Source organism: Pithys albifrons, chromosome 8 (assembly GCF_047495875.1).
Source record: "Pithys albifrons albifrons isolate INPA30051 chromosome 8, PitAlb_v1, whole genome shotgun sequence".
In the NCBI taxonomy this organism is placed as follows: domain Eukaryota; kingdom Metazoa; phylum Chordata; class Aves; order Passeriformes; family Thamnophilidae; genus Pithys; species Pithys albifrons.
Window position 1 is genome coordinate 22398796 of NC_092465.1, and position 16612 is coordinate 22415407.

Here is a 16612-nt window from a genome sequence, read left to right on the forward strand (position 1 = left end):
CAGTGTAAAGAGATGTTGAAGACACTTTGGTATTTCCCTTCATTCTGACTTTTCTACTTTTTGAGCCATCAAGTTTTTAAATCTATTTGATGATATATAGTTAAAATCTTGAATTCTACATTAATTAAAAATCTTCACTAAAACTTTAACTAGCTGAAGGGCAACCCATCATATTCACTCTGTAATTGCTTCTGCCTCGAGAGCAGGTTCTTGGGTCCTGTCACAGAGCAGGTTGCTGTACCCAGCACAGACAAACAAGACCTGCCCTAGGCATGAGCTTCCAGCAGCAGCAGCAGTGCCTGACACTGAGCCCTGTGCTGCCAGTGCTGCAGCTTGGCACAACTTACAAGCATCCAAATGTATAGAACTACAGACAAGTGAAAGGAACAATTACTCTGAAGAATATAACAACCTTATTTCAGTATATTACTCTTTTATTACAGTACCTAGGTTCTGTCTAGAAAAATCATACCTGTCCACAGGTAGGTGCTGTAAAGTGAGCTGTAGAGGAATATAAATACTAGGATCTGCATGGTGATGTCTTTCTGTTTAACAATGAAATTCCATGCCACCATTCCAATGCAAGCAATAAACTGGAAAGAAAGGTAAGATGACATCATTTAAATTGGAAAAGCTGGATGACAAGAAAAACTAAACACACTGCCATATACCTACAATAAACTCCAAAACTCCACTGCCAGATTGGAGTGTGATTTTATGAATTGGATGCTTCTCTTAGCAGTAAAGCACTGCCACAGTAAATTCAGTATTACAGTTGCGTCACTTGACTATGGTACCCTATTTTCAGGACAGGTTTTTTGAACAGGAATTATGTATTTCATATAAACTGGGAGTAGGGTCAGTTAGAAAAAACCCCCAAGTTTATGTACCTTATAATAAGTAAAAGCTGATGCTTTTGATAAGTACAAACCATTTATCTGAAATGAATGAAGCTGAAGTCAACAGATGTTTGTTCAGCCAAGAATTTGAACAGTTTTCACCCAGTGATACTGCATATATGATAATTTCAGTACTGAAGGAATCTGAAAAAGTATGGTGAAATACTACTAATACAGTAAAACAATAGTTTAGGTTTTTTTCTTTTAAGATGAAAACTAACTTTGCTGTTACAGAACAGAAGCACCTGCAGTTCTTGTATATGTCATCTTTCTTATGTGACTCCATGATTAGAGGAGCATGTACACTCCGTAGTTCTCTCTCACATTAACTAACAATTAAAATTAATCCAGAGCCATTTGGCTTTGGCCTTCCCTAGCCACCAGCTATGCATTCCCACACTCCTTCCTTTCACCAGCTCTTGCACCTGTCTGATCCCTCAGCAAACCACTTCAGGGAGATAAACCACCACAGGGATTATTTTTCTATTTAGCACCTTGGATTGAGGCACTATAGAGTCAAACATACGCTGCTGTTCTTGGTATTGCTGAGTTCAAATCAGTATAAATTGATACAGAAGTGCACTCAACAGTATTGAGCAGTAGGTAAAAATGCTCTTCAGAAACCACTCTCCATTCTGAGTGCTTATGTTCTGTACCAGCATTAACTATAATTTTCTTCAAGGATGTATTTTAAGGCACAGAAATTGTTTAGACAAGTCACACATTAGATTCCCCTGCCCTCCATAGATGGCTATAAAGATATCACTGTAGAAACCAAACACGTAAAAATGTTAAAAAAGACTTAAACCCTCAAACTCACTCAACAACATTCTTCTTACTACTGACCTGAGCAACAAGTAGATTTGTCGTAATCATATGAGGAAGCTGTTTGTATTTCTTACTCAGAAGAACAACAATAAGAGACCAGGTCTGTAACATACAAGAAAAAAATGAATTTAAGAATAAAACAAACCCCAAAAGAACAAAGAACATTCTGGCAGACTATGGTGAAATTAAACATATAACAAATCTTCTGGAAAAGTTTCCTATCAACATGCCTGCTCTGGGCAGCTCCATCCCCACTGCTGCCAGTCCCTGAGCCTCAGCAGCTGCAACCAGAAAAAGCAACACACCTTGGTATTCTCATGATGGCAATTCCCAGGAAGCACCAAGAATTTACCTCTAGTGTGCAGAAGCCTGTTTGTTCCTCAGGACATACATGACCACAGAGTGGCCTGGCAATTTAGAATTTAAAATCCACACCCCCCTGAATCTCCCAAAACAATCTGACAGCAAGTGTCAGCATTGACTTCTGGCCTTCCTTAAGGCACAGTTTCAAGACAAGAGGACTTCACAGATACAACTTCAGAAAATTCCAACTCCTTTCAACATGGATGTTTTTATTTAAAAAAAAGTAAATAGAGTAATGACATTACCTGCAGGGATTTTTTTATAAAGCCAAAACACAATTCACTTTCGATTTATGGATTATCAACTCACTTTTTAAGAAAAGAATTTCTAGGAAAGGAACTTGATAAACAAATTAAATCTTTCAGGTTAAACATTTTTATTAATACTCATTAAGATTAAATAAATATTCAGTGACATTTTTGGAGCTAAAGTTTGTACACAGCCTTCATTACTGTGATATCCAAGTACCTCACTTGGCCTGATGTAATTAGTCCCTGTGGTATAAGCTAGTGCTGTAATTCCCTCACACCCTGTTATTAAAAAACAAAAACAAACACAAAGAAAAAAGAAGCTCACAAGCCCTGCACTAAGAGTTCTAATTCAGTCACCCATCTTTCTCTACAGCGCAAATTTCCAGCAGCCCCACTGCTAAATTAAGATTTTAACTCCTTCCTTATCCTTCTGCAACAGGATACGACGAGATGAGGAAATATGTCTTATTGTGACACAGTTTGCTGCTTCTGTACTACCCAGACACAACATGTGCTTTTGTACCACTACCTACCAGAGAAATGAGGCTGACAATACTGATGTCAAAGCTGACGTTTTGGAGGGCAGATGCCAGTGGGTTGGGGTCCATGGAGGGAATGGTCAGCAGCCAGGCAGACACATACATGATAGGGGCAGACACAAAAGTGCTTATCACCATGCCTGAGGTAATCTGCAAAAAGAATCAGAGAAACAAGAACACAGTTAATCAGATCTCAAGCTAAATAATCTGCTTTCAGGAACAAAACCTTTGAATTAAACATACACAGACCTTTAACAAATCTGTCAGTTGCTTCTAGAACAAATTATTTGCTTCTAGAACAAAGTAGTTTGGCTTATATGTGCAGCTAAACTGAAAATTTTAACAAGCTTCTGAAATAGCAGGAATACAGTTCCCTACTGCAAATTCTTACAGAGCTTTTTTGCAGGAGTCAAATATACTAACAGCTGCAGACTAGGGCTGAATTTACACTGCCACAATTTACTTTTGGATGCAAATATTCACATCATAAATAAATAAGAAAACATACAGTTATGCATATACTAATATGCACCAGTTCATCAGAAGAAACCATATATATTTATATTTAAGTGATTTTTAGTTTGGCTTCTCACTGTCTTTCTGCTTTCTAGAATTTGCACAGTGATGCAAGACTGAATTGTCACTCATATTACAGATTGCTTTAAACAGATTTCCTGAGTTTGTAGGGCACAAAATTCTATCTTTCAAGATTTAATTTTAGTATCCTTTCCCACCCCCTCTTTTTGTTAAAAAAAACCCAAACCCCAACAAAATAACAAACACCTAAACAAGCCCAAAACAGAAAACATGGCAAACAGTGGAAATTAACAGGGATGTTTTAATGTCACTTCAAGTGGAAGAAACAGTTCTAAAACTTGTATTTTAAGTTGAAAAGGTAATTGGTACCCTCTGCTATACACACACACACAAAATGCATTTCTATCACAAGATTTAACTGAAGGGAACACAACTGAATCAGTTAAAGCACAAAAGTATCCATAAATTTTCAGCACTAAACTAACACTATTCTTACTGAAGTTGGTAACACAATTTCTCTTTCCCACAAAAATAAAAGATAAGGTCATTGAAAAAAAACCCTAAACAAAACCCAACAAAGATACAAATTCATTATATTTAAAGTTATTCTAGTTCTTACCACTAGAGTCATGAACAAAATAATTACGAGGACTTATTTATGAACAGTTACTATTAGGACACTTGAGACATCAGGAAGGACCCAGGGAGTACAAGTAAGGCTAAGACATCTATACTACAGGAAAGCAAATTCTCCAAGTCTGCTTATTTATTTAAGTATTTAATCAACAAAGTTAACCTCAAAATTAGTACATATTTGGAAAAGTCTAACTACATACAATTCCTACTTCCATATTAAATTGACTTGCAAATATTGCAACTCCGGGTGCTGCTGGAAAAACTCCATAAAGAAATGCATAGTTTGATAAACTGGTGTGGTTGACAACATTGTCACTCCTGTCCAAGAGCTCCACCATTTCTCTACAGAGAAACGGCATCATAAGTCTGAAAAGAGAGGAGAAAAAATTGAAAAAATATTACTGAAGCTATAGCAATAGACTCTTCATTCAGAAAATGACCAAAAGGAAATTTAAGGCTTGTTTGAATACTGACATAATTTTGAATCATTGCCTTTACTGTGACCAAGGCACTGACCAGCTCTTTAAAAATCTTATGCCCAAGTTACAAAAAAACCCCAAAACGCTAAAGAGACAAGAAACTCTGGGATATAATCAGACTCACTGGTTGTGCAGACACATTCTTTGTATAAACCTTGATTTAAACATAAAACCCCCATCATTTTTCAACTGTTAAATAGTAGCTATAAGCAGTCAGTAGCTGTGAAACCCAGACCACCATTCTACAAGCTGCCTGAAATATAACAAGTATAATAAGTATCCTACTCCAAACCTTTTGGCCACAAACCCCCTACACCAATGCTATTTTGTTGACCTTCAGCAACAGCCCAGATCTCCCACAGACTCCATGTCACTCTTGCACAGGATCACCAGTAAACCAAAGTGGTAACATTAAAACCTGATTTCTTTTACATTCTTACAAAATCTGTCATCGAGCTGGTTTACACACTAGGTCTTTAAGTTTGCCAGTTAGTTGTACTGATACTCAAATACCCCTTCAAATTTTACAATATGAACTTAACCAAACAACAATTCCATTATGTTGATTGTTGCTCTGTAGAAAATAAACTATTTAATTCACCAGTAACTCAGATATAGTCAAGGGACGATAATGATGGCGTAAGTTCAAAATACAACTTGCCATTTACTCATGTCTAGAAGTCAGGCAGTTTAAGAGCATTAAGTGACCATTTTTAAGCTGTTCCAATATAGCAGTTTCAAAGATTTATTGATAAAGTAAGGAAAAATAACTCATTTAGAGATGCATTGTTTAAGCCAAATAAAATACAAATACTAATCAAATATACTCTAAATCACTACTATCTAACTACTTAATCAGTAAATTTTAATTTAAGCTAGTAATTTCCCAAACACCCAATTCATGACAGATCGTCTGCAGGCAGTTGATGAAGCCACAGCCACAGAACCCCTGATTTTTTTTTCTCTGCAGAGCCTGACAATGGGTTTCTAGTGTGCTTAATTTCCCTTAGAAGTCACCAGTCATACACTGTCAAAGAGTTTGGGAAGCACTCACTCAAAATACGGGAAGCAAAACATACTGTCATTATAATGCTTTTGAGAGAAAAGCCACCTGACCAGGGTATTGAGAGCTTAAAGCATCTAGAGAACAAAATTTTAAAAATATAGAAATCAAACTTACAGTTTAGCTGTGATGAGAAGGATCAGTGCAACAAACATACCCTTTGTCAGTTTTTTTGTTTGTCCCACCATAGTCAGTCCAAGGTAGAAAAGTGCAGAGCCAGAAAATGAACTGCCCAGTCCATCGAGAAAGTTTTCAAGGTATCCAGGAATTTTCTGGCCAAGAATGAAGTTTGAGGCAATTCCTACGAAGACCATAAATACAATCGGGTTCTGCAAAACTCGAAGGAGTGCTAGGCCCATTATTTTGATTTTGCTGTGTGGCACAGTGCGATTATCCCTCCACTTCTGGATTTCACAGAAGATAAACCCCAGGGGGTTCAGCATCATTAGAGATATTGGAGCCACAAGGTAAATGTACTGGAGATACTCGGGGTAAGTGGTTTGATATAAAGCTTCAACTAGAAGACAGGAAATGAAGAGTCATGAGTGACAACATTTCAGTACAAAAATACTTTAATATTGAAATTAAATATTGCTGTATGAAAAGTAAAGAACATTATTTAATTTTGCTTCAGAAGCAACTGAATTGTATTAATTCAATTAATATTTAATTAAATTAATTAAACTAACTATTTGATGCACTAAGAGAAGAATGCCAAATCACATCAGGCCACAGTCGTCTAATGAACACATTAAAGACCAAAGATTAACTATCCAATATTATTTAATGGCTATACAAATAGTCAACATTTACAGAAAAAAAAAGAAAGAAAACAATTCAACAATCCTATGTTTCATTTGAGTCACCCCAAATGCTGGAAAAATTTTGCCTTTATTCCTGACTTGCTTTTTAACCCCAAAGACATGACAGGTGTGGAGAATTAAACACACTTTGCAGGACACAAATTGCTTCCCATCTTAGGGGAGTCTCACATCTCCGAAATTTAATCAGTTTTCAGAGGGTAAGTTAGGTGTGATCATTCCACATTGATTCAATAGAACACAAAAAAGCAACAACCAAATAAAAAATATCTTATTAGTTCATTTTCTGGGACTACTAAGGGCAAGAGTTATTGCTGTAGTTATGGGCCCTCAAGGAACTTTAAATCATGTGCATTTGTTTTCATTTCCATTACATACTTCTGAGTCAAAGTAGAATTGCTTCTTATTTCAAGTTTGTACTAACAGCACTTCAAAACCAATGAAATTACTTTGGAAAGATACACAAGATTCAATTCTAGGGTGAATTAAAAAACCTCAATGCATTAAAAGTACAATGTTATCATTTACCTGCCTCATAATGTTAATATATTGAATAATTTTCTTGTTATTAATAGTTATCAATAGCACAAGTGTTAACAGAATCCCAATTATAGTATATTAATATGTAGTTAATATCACTACTATAATAATAATTATATATACTATATGCTATATAGATATATAATGTATATTTTATATATTATAATATACTTTATATCCATAATATTGATAACATTATTAACCTGTTATTTTTCTGAAAAGGTTTTCCCTTTTGACTAAGTTTTTCAAAATCCAAAATAATTTTGTCTTCATATTATTTCTTCTGAAACTTTTGAATACTAAATCAGCGCTCTGTATGAGCAGTCTCCTCTTTAGATTGAATAAACTGACATTCTCAGTTAGTTGATGCCCAATATATATAAGAAAAGGCACTAAAGGTGTTTTTCCTCTTACAGGACATGATTAAAGTATGTATACAAGAACTACCTGTACTAAAATGCTGAATAAACTGCTGAACAGAACTGCCAAGTTTGTGGTTAGTTACTGCATTTAACAAACCAGTTTTAAGGACTAAACACATTTTGATAAATAAAAACATGCTGAACATTTTCATGTAAACACATTTTTTCTAAAACCTCAAACTTTAGAGTGATGTTTTACATCGCTTTATACATATATATATATACATGCGACTTGTGTTGAGTTGTATTTTTGTGTGTGTGTGTGTGTATACATACATACACACACACACACACACACACACACAAATACAACTCAACACAAGTCACATGTAAGTAGTGCCTGAGTCAAAAATTTAAAAAATCATTACTTTCTGGCAAAGTGAAACTTCACACTTAATACAATATATTAAGGTCTATAAGTATTTAAACTGATGTATGAAGTCACAATGCATTTTCCTGGGTACAAAAACTGGAACTAGATTGCTGAGTCAGTGGATAAAAGAAAAAATAGAAATTACTCTAAAGAAATCATTTAAATCAAGGTGTCTGCTTGTTGATCTTTACAAAAAATTTAAATCAAAGATACATTTTTAAAATTCAGTTCTCCACGTCTCAGATGCTCAAAATTACATACAAATCACTCATTAGTTGTCCATGCTAAATACAATTAGTATCATTAAAGTTATGGTAACTGAGCCATCATCCACATAACAGTTCTGCTACCCCTGTGCTTTAACAATAGAGCACTATAGAAAAGGTGAAGTTGTTCTGTCAGAGTTGCACCATCTCACCCAGTAACAAAAACCAAAGTTTTGTGTCATACCAGTTTTATCTGTGTCAGGGGGTTCTTGCAAACCTCTGTGGCAGGTTTTTTCACCCCAACATCACTTGGCAATATAGAACTGTCACAATGACAATAGTAGAAAAAACACAGAGATGACCTTTGAAAATTTAACCTGCATTTTGATTTTCATACTTGCAAATGTTTGTTAAACAGCAAAAAATAGCACAGTAAAGAAATAATAATAAATAAAAATAGTAATATATTAAAGAAATTACATGGGATGAAGATTCAGGAAGTTACTGATTTAAGTGTTCAAACTGCCTTTTTAAATAGTGTTCTTTTAGTACACTGATTTGTCAATACTGATTTTTTCCCTTACAAACTTCAACTGCTACTGCCTTTAAAAATATATTTACATTAAATGATGAGGTTTTGTTCAAAACACTACCTGTCACCATACTTAAAAAGAAGCAAGGAATTCTTTATTGTCCAGTCCTGCAGACACCTCAGAAGAGGCATTAACACTAAAAATTTTGTATAGGTTTTGTATAAGTTTGCATGGACCAAACACTGGTGAAAGTTTGGGACTGGGAGAAGGGAAAGGACAGCAGAGGAAGCAAACAGCTGTAAAAAAGAAATAAACCTCCAGAGCCTACAGCAGTACTGTTGCAGTAAGTATTCCAGCAGAGCTCTTAATGAACTAAATGGTGTAGATTCTGGCACAGAAAAATAAGACTAATACCTTATAAATCACAAAATATCAGAAGAAATACATAGTCTGACATGAAAGTCAAAATTGAAAGAATTTTTTAACTAGGATACAATGAAAATACATTTAGACAACTCCTAAATATATATATACACACACACATAAATTTTAAATATATAAATATATGTGTATATATATAAATATATGTCTGTGTGTACATTTATTTATTTGTCTGTCTGTATGTATATGTATATATAAAAGAAGTCCCAGTTGGCATTTTAAAGGTATACCAAGAAACAACGATGTAATCACAGCCCTATTTGTGACGTACTTCTTATTTCACTCAAGAGGAATAAATCTCAGGAGACACAACTGAGGGAAACACAGTTTTTTCAGCAAAAGAAGAAAAAGCTTGTAGTTGCATTTGTCTACATTTTATACATATCTAGCAAATTTGAAGAGAGTAAGAAAGACTGAAGATTCTCCTGAGCATGCTGCCCTGGAATAGCGAGAAAAAACCTGCTAACTCCTACAGTAATCTAAAATATGGAGGTACTTTTTGTTATGTATAATCTGGAATTGCACAGTTGAGCTTCTTTTTTGTAATTGTATTTTCAATTCTGTAATCAAATGTCCTGATTTTGGTTTTTCTAGAACAAACTTGCTTTCTTTTTTTGTTCTTAACCTTGCCTAGATGATGAGTGATCTAAAAGAGAATTTTGAGAGGCACTTCAGAAATTACTTTGATAGCATGGAACTTCGGTTCAGAAGTCACTTTCAAATTACAGAAAAATAAAAGCAAACATGCCTAGAACAGTGACAACTAAAAGAAGAAAGCATACTTACCTATTGGATATCCCAGTGCAAAGTCATTGCTTTGTGTAGCAAAAATAGGGAACAAACCTGCTTTGCTAAATCGATTCTCGGGACTGGCTACCAACAATGTTAAAACGCAGACTAAAAAAAACACAGCAGCTTTGGCAACTAAAACACTGTACAGGAAGGACCAATTCACATTAGAAAAGTTAAGTACCACCATGTTTTTGAACAGTAAAGCTGGGAGTGCAAAACGGGACACAAAATTTCCCAGTCCTTTGGCCTGAGTTGACGTGATAATGTTGGCTCTTCCAGCTATGTAGCCACAAAGAATTATTCCAAAGCACTCCAACAGGGCTGGGAAAAGCCTGCTTATTGACATGGAAGGAGTACCACTGGTGGCATTGAGTCCAGCTTGTCCAGACAAAGAAATAGACATATTTCCTGAAGATGAGAGGTTCTTTGCAGTGAAGTCTGAATAGCTATCCATTTCCTTTGACCACTTCTTCCAAAAGAGGAGTATGAAATGATCTCATCTGTAAAAGAAACAAAAGTACATTTATTAACTTTGAAGACTGTGGGTTTGAATATTTATGGTACTAGGCTTGTTAACAGAAGAGTTTACACTTACAAGTGCATTACAAACAAATAATGAGACAAATGATAAATAGCTAAAGAGAAACAACTCTGAGAAAATTTTCATACACACATGACCTTCAGACATCATCTCACAACTCCATACAATTCAACAAGACAACTGGAAACAAGAATTGCTACATTCTCAGTGTATATTTCTCATTTCCAGACTACCATTACAAGCCTAGTTAAGTCTGTAATGCTAAAGCACAAGTCTTTTTACCTTCTTGTTAGGAGCCTGTAACATCCCACTTCCCTATGCTTTCTTATTAAGTACAAGTTTAAGCCCTCTTAACTTATTACAGAATAGACAATAGGAATAGCCTTACAAGAACTGAGCACCAGGCATGGAAGACAAATATGACCAAGAATCACAGCCTCTCCACTCTGGCACAAAAACATTTTTCAAGGTCCTCTCTACCTTCCAGAAAGACTCAGCAATCAAAACATCCCATCATCCTTTAAGTTTGTACCTTACTTTATGCAACTACCCGAAATATCAGTATCATGTACTAATGATACACTTTCCAGTTAGCAAAGAATCCACATATGACAGAGCTGCCAATGATCTAATTCACTACACTAGTGCCTGCCTGTATTTCTGTATACAATTATTCAGGCCTGTAGCAGTGAGATTGAAGTATGTGTTAAATTAGTACTTAGGTACAACAGAAATGTCTCATTACTCCTGTTCCCCTCTTGTTAGCAGCGATGCCCTTTGAAAGGGCTGCCTAGAGCACTGCAGGTTCTATATGCCAGCAGACATGTACAGTCTGCAAACCAGAAGAAGAGAGTGGACATCAAACCCAAATATTCATTGCTCAATATCAAGGCCTTCCGAGAACGAGACACGCCTTTGCCGATCCAGCTCTGCAAAGTGTGCATTCCATCAGCTGTAACTCCAGATGTAAAATTCTGACATGACTAAATCCTGAAGTACTCTGTATAGGAAGTCAAGATAACTTACCCCACTTTGTAGGGAAGGAAAGTAAGGCAATTGCAAAATTATTTGCTCTAAGCCATTTAACATAACAGTGGCAAAGCTGAGATTGCCAATTCCTAAACAGTGTTTTGTACAGCACAATCTGCACAAATTATCAACTGGTTTAAGAGTCTTTCCAGTCTCTTTGTATCCTATGCATAAGGAATGCAGAACTCATAATAGCCAGGTAAATAAGCAAGTAAATCAAGTTGGCACAAAGGCAAGATCTTGTATGCTCTGTTTCACACCCTGGCATCCAGCACATACATATTCACATGCAGCATAAACTCTTGGACTCAAGACTTTTATTTATGCCTGAGGCTTTTAGTAAGCACTTCTACAATGCTGTTGGAGTTCATCTGGACTGAGTAGCTGCATCATCCAAATCTGTTCAGTAGCCTTTGCTATCTCTTCTCCCAAGGAAAATGAATCTTACCCAAGTAGGGCTTATTTTAAAGGCTTTTTCTTATGTTATAGATGATATGTTCACTTAGATGTATTCGGACCAACAGCTCAAATCATTATGTACTATAGAACAATGGAAAAACTCATCATAAATGAAGCAGACAAACCATTTCTTCTACTAGAAAAACTTAAGGATGTTGTTGAAATTCACAAAATGCCCAAAAGAGAATCAGTAGGTTTCCAGCACTGAATTCTTGAAAGAAATCAGCCACATTTCACACCAGCTGTAAATTGAAAAGCAGGGTTTTGGCACAGCCCCAAGTCAAATTCTTCAAGCTTACAGCACTGCATAAAGGTAAAGCTTCTGGCAATGCAACATGTTCAACCTACTCGCTGCTCTCCTGAGGTACTGTTTTTCAGCAATAAGGTAAAGATGAAGCTTTTTTTAAACAAATGTAACATTTGATCTGTGGTGGAAATGTATTCCAGCTGTATCTATCCATGAATTCTAGCATTCCTTCTCATCTGCTGTGCCTTCCTATCCAAGGCTAATGATAAAATTTATGCTTACTCACAAAAGCGCACACACTACGTACAGTTGTATAGTGGAAGGACTATCAGCACTACAATATCTCCTTCCTCTTTTTCTCTCTTGAGAAGTGGTTTGACCTATCCAGGCTTTTTGCTTGCACAAAATGAGCCTGTCAATACTGCTACACAAGCCCAGATTTTTAAACTAAAATTGTGCCTAAATTAATTAATCACATCTTTTCTCTCATTACTTCTCCTCATAAACTTGATACAAAATATAGAAGTGCCCTTATCCCTATCTCATAATTCAGGACCTAAACAACTATTCATAGCACTGACTTATGCTGCATTGGTCAATAGCACACACTAAATCCTGTATCTTCCTCCCTAGATCAAAACTGACACGGTTATACACCCACAACCATCTTTTGTGAGGCTCCACAAACATTCCTGCAGCCTTCCTTCAGGCTACCTTCACCTTGAACTTCATTACAAGGGACCCTGTGAAGTCACACAAGTTCAATTTTTGGTAAACCACATGAGTTTCAAAGGGAGAAACTGCATCACAGTAAAAGCTGTTACTGGCACTCTTCAGAGGGCTTTGAGAGTGAACCATCTCTTCAGCTGCTGAGAAGTGCACATACCAAAATCTTCACATTTAAAAGATTATCTATTGCAGATCAGTATTTTGCAGAAATGCTCTTGCACAGCATGCTGCTTAACACAGTCAATGCATGTCTCAATGCCTTTTGCTCTACAGGATACAGGCATTTATATAACTGTTGTGAGATTATGCAATGACTAATCACAGATTTAATATACAGCCTTATTACATCTCCAGCTTAACTCAAACTAGCACCTCATAAGAGTGAAATTATCTCCAATTCACAGTTCTTAATGAAATTAAAGTTAATGATCTGATGCAAAACCAAAACCTGACATATTCTACACAGAAAAGAATCTGTCCTTATAGTAGATGTAACAAAATAATGACTCAAACGACACTAAAATAAGGAAATATAACACAGTTCCAAGGGAAAACACTTAGCTTTGACTCCATAGGACATGAGTTGTGGTTTACCCTTCAGGGATTGAAGATTGAGATTTGAATCCTTGAAAACTCAGCCACAGCTGCATTGTTGGGAACAGCAGGCCAATACAGACAAAGCTTTTAGGAATAATGCTGCCTTATCTGCTGTCAGCCAGATGTCAGCTTGCACTTTTAAGGAAGGACAGCACAGCCAGCATGAGAGGAAGCCTTGTATGAAGACCAACAACAGACAGAGAGCAAAGAGTAAGAACAGTTTACACTTCCTATGAAACAAACTGGAGTACTGACATTTGCCCATTTCTCTTGTAGGTTGTCAATGTTTGTGAAGTGTTAAAATTCACCAGACTAGAAGCTCAATTTTCCAGCAGCTGTGAGTTAGGCAACATCAGGTTCCTCTGAGTACAGAAATAGAGAAGTTGCCTTCTTTACCACTAGAAAAATCCCTTTAATCTTATTTTTTAATGAAAGTCAAAGACAGTATGAGAGAATAAAAGAGATAACATAAATGTACACCTGCCCTTTGGCCACTTACTCTTAAACTTTCAACCAATAATCACTCTTAGGATAATGTGGTGACACTGGTAAGGCTGTGCACATTGTTCATAAATTATATCCCACAACATGACCTACTTTAATACAATGCAGAAACTTTTCTACTTTAATGCAATGTGGAAACAACCCAAGGATGACACATTATTTTACTCGGGAAGCTGAAAGTAGAATCAGAGCAGGAAGAGTTACCATTCGTGGCAGCTCTAGAACCTCACCTCAGCACAGATAAGCATCTACTGCATGCATTTTAGTGTAAAAATTTGTACAGTGGGTCAAAGAAGAAGCAACTTCAGGGAGATACAATGATAAAATTGTGGCAAGAAGTGATTACTGCAGTTCTTATTCTTGCAAGTTAACAACGATTTTTACTTTTCTCTTAACTGGGCTAAGAATTACAACACCAATTAACCCAAGAAGTGGGCAACCCCTGTCTGGAAATCTAGACAATACCACAAGAAATGTCAGACCTTAGTTGTCTCTGAGCAGCTGCTATTCAAGACCACATTTCCTTTCCATTCTCCGGCGATGCGACAGGAAGGCACCTGCGCGGAGCGGGCGAGCCACGTGCGATGGAAACCGCGACAGCAGCGCCTGCCCCGGCCCCGCGGGCACAGCTCCCACGGCAACGCTTCAGCTACATCAAATTTGGCAGTGCGGGAGTTCAGACAAGCCCAAAGGAAGCAACAGTTGCCAGCAGCACAGAATATCAACCCAGGAAACAAGCGGGAAACATACCTCCCCTTAAGTTTCAATTAGGCTCATCTTTGGGTTTGTCAACAGATACATTCATACTTCTGAAGCAAACAGCAAAATATTTTTCAAAAGGCAGACTATATTTCCTTGCAGAACCCCTTAAAAATCACCTTACTTGCACCACTTGCCAAATTGGGATGCAAAATCCTTTGACTCGCAGCGAGAAAGCCACAACAAAACGAAAGCCTCTCTCCTGCCCCTTCCTGCCCTCCTTGCCGCGGTCACCCTGCTCCGAGCACACCGCGTTTCGCGCACAGGCAGAGGCACAGCAGCGCTGCCCTGTCCGACAGCTGCCTCAGCAGCAAGTGCAGCCACACACCGGGGCAAGGACGAGCGGGCAGCTTACCTACCTACGCGGCCTTCGGCAGGCGCCTCCGCACGGAGTGCGCGGGAGGGTTTGTGCTCTGCCAAATTGAGAACCTCTCCAAGGCCGAGGCCGCCGGTGCCGAGGCCAAGAAGGGGAGGGGACGAGAGGGGAGGGAAGGGCTGACCCGCCCCGGCAGCGACAGCCCCGCACTCGCAGGCGGCTCAGAGCCCCGGGAGGGTGGGCAGGCCTCGGGCGGGCCGGCCTCGGGCGGGCCGCGGCGGCGGGCGGATCCTGGGCGGGCTCTGGGCGGGCAGGGCTGCGGGGGGGAGGACAGCGCTCTGTGCGGGCAGCGGGCGGGCAGGGCTGCGAGAAGGAGGGAGGGCGGGCTCTGTGCGGGCAGCGGGCGGGCAGGGCTGCGAGAAGGAGGGAGGGCGGGCTCTGGGCGGCGGGGAGGGACGAGGGGCAAGATGGCAGCTCCGCCGGCCGTGTGTCTCTGCTGCCGCCTGTGCCCCGAGGGCTTCCCCCGCAATCGGAGGCGCCTTCCCGGGAATAGCGAGCGGAACCCGCTCCTGCCGCCTGCGGCAGCGCCCCGCGGGAGCGGAGGCCGGCCCGGCCGCCCGCAGTCACTCCCGAGCCGGCGCTGCCCATGGCGGGGCTCCCTGCCCGCAGCAGCCCATCCTCAGCCTCCTGTGCCAATTCCTACTCTTCCAGCTCTCAGGGCCCCTAGGAACACACCGCTGTGTTTCACTCATGGCAGCGGCGCCACAACCTTGGCCGGCCAGTGATTTCCCCAGTAAAAGTTAAAAGCTGGTAATGGCCAAAGATTTTCTTGCGGCAAACGAGGGCACAGCTTTCTTGAGGCTCCCCGTTTGCAAAGCAATTGCGGTCATAGCAGTTCCAGCTGCCCTTTTCTAAGAACCGAGACAGATATTGCTGCTGCAGAGAGAGCAGGTGTGGATTCAGAGTACTGTATTCTTCTTTCATAGCTGATTTGACTCAAACCACTTGCCTTTGTTGTTTGGCAGACCTATGGCAATAGATGTCCCAGTTGGACTGGGGCTGTTTCCCTGGCAGGTGGGATGTCATCCCAAGTCCATGTGCTCAGTAGTCTCTCCCTCCAAACTGGAACCTTCAGGCAAAGAAAGAACTTTTCCCCTTTCACGTAACACCCAGAGAAGACCAAAATAGAGCAGAAGTGAGAACTATCTCAACCAAAAAAGCTGTATGTGATTGACAACTTACAAAGCATTGTGTCAGGTATGATCTAATAATTTTGCCCACAGTCCATTCAGTTTGCAAGTCTGCTTACAGGAATCTTACCAGAAACAAAACGGGTATTATATATAAAGACCAGCAATATAACAAAAATAACACTTAAGGGAATTCATTGAGAGGCCAGAAAAGGGTTAAGAAAATCCCACAAAGAATGTGGACAGGGATAAAAACTTGTCGGGATAAACATGACTGTCAGAAACTTTTAGAAGGTACTGTCTATTTTTAATTTAAAGGTACTGATGCTTAGCTTTTATGTTGCTGCACTAGGAGGGTATACCCTAATAGAACCTCAGCTGACAGGCAGCAGCAGTGTCAGTGCCTGCCCCCTTGCTCCCTCTCATTCCTGGCTGTATCCTGTCCCTACCTTGGGCCAACACAGTCCAACCAAAAGATCAGCAAGAGATTGTTCCCAAGCTCTGTCAATGTTCATTAT

At 38.9% G+C, this 16612-nt stretch overlaps 1 protein-coding gene across 8 annotated transcripts in view; it reads right to left on the minus strand.

Moving 5' to 3' along the window:
* GPR155 (G protein-coupled receptor 155) overlaps nucleotides 1–16612 on the minus strand; it is a 35946-nt gene that overhangs the window by 12425 nt on the left and 6909 nt on the right. For 3 of the 8 annotated variants that reach the window (XM_071561889.1, XM_071561887.1, XM_071561886.1), the window contains exons 2-7: nucleotides 9718–10223; nucleotides 5713–6112; nucleotides 4254–4419; nucleotides 2875–3030; nucleotides 1746–1829; nucleotides 473–593 (exon numbers count right to left, since the gene is read on the minus strand). In XM_071561889.1, the coding sequence (XP_071417990.1) occupies nucleotides 473–593; nucleotides 1746–1829; nucleotides 2875–3030; nucleotides 4254–4419; nucleotides 5713–6112; nucleotides 9718–10177 (1387 nt within the window). In that variant the 5' untranslated portion in view covers nucleotides 10178–10223. Of the gene's footprint in view, nucleotides 1–472; nucleotides 594–1745; nucleotides 1830–2874; nucleotides 3031–4253; nucleotides 4420–5712; nucleotides 6113–9717; nucleotides 10224–14311; nucleotides 14442–14943; nucleotides 15188–16612 lie in introns of those variants that run through there. The other 5 variants (XM_071561890.1, XM_071561884.1, XM_071561885.1 and 2 more) reach the window with 4 other exon arrangements.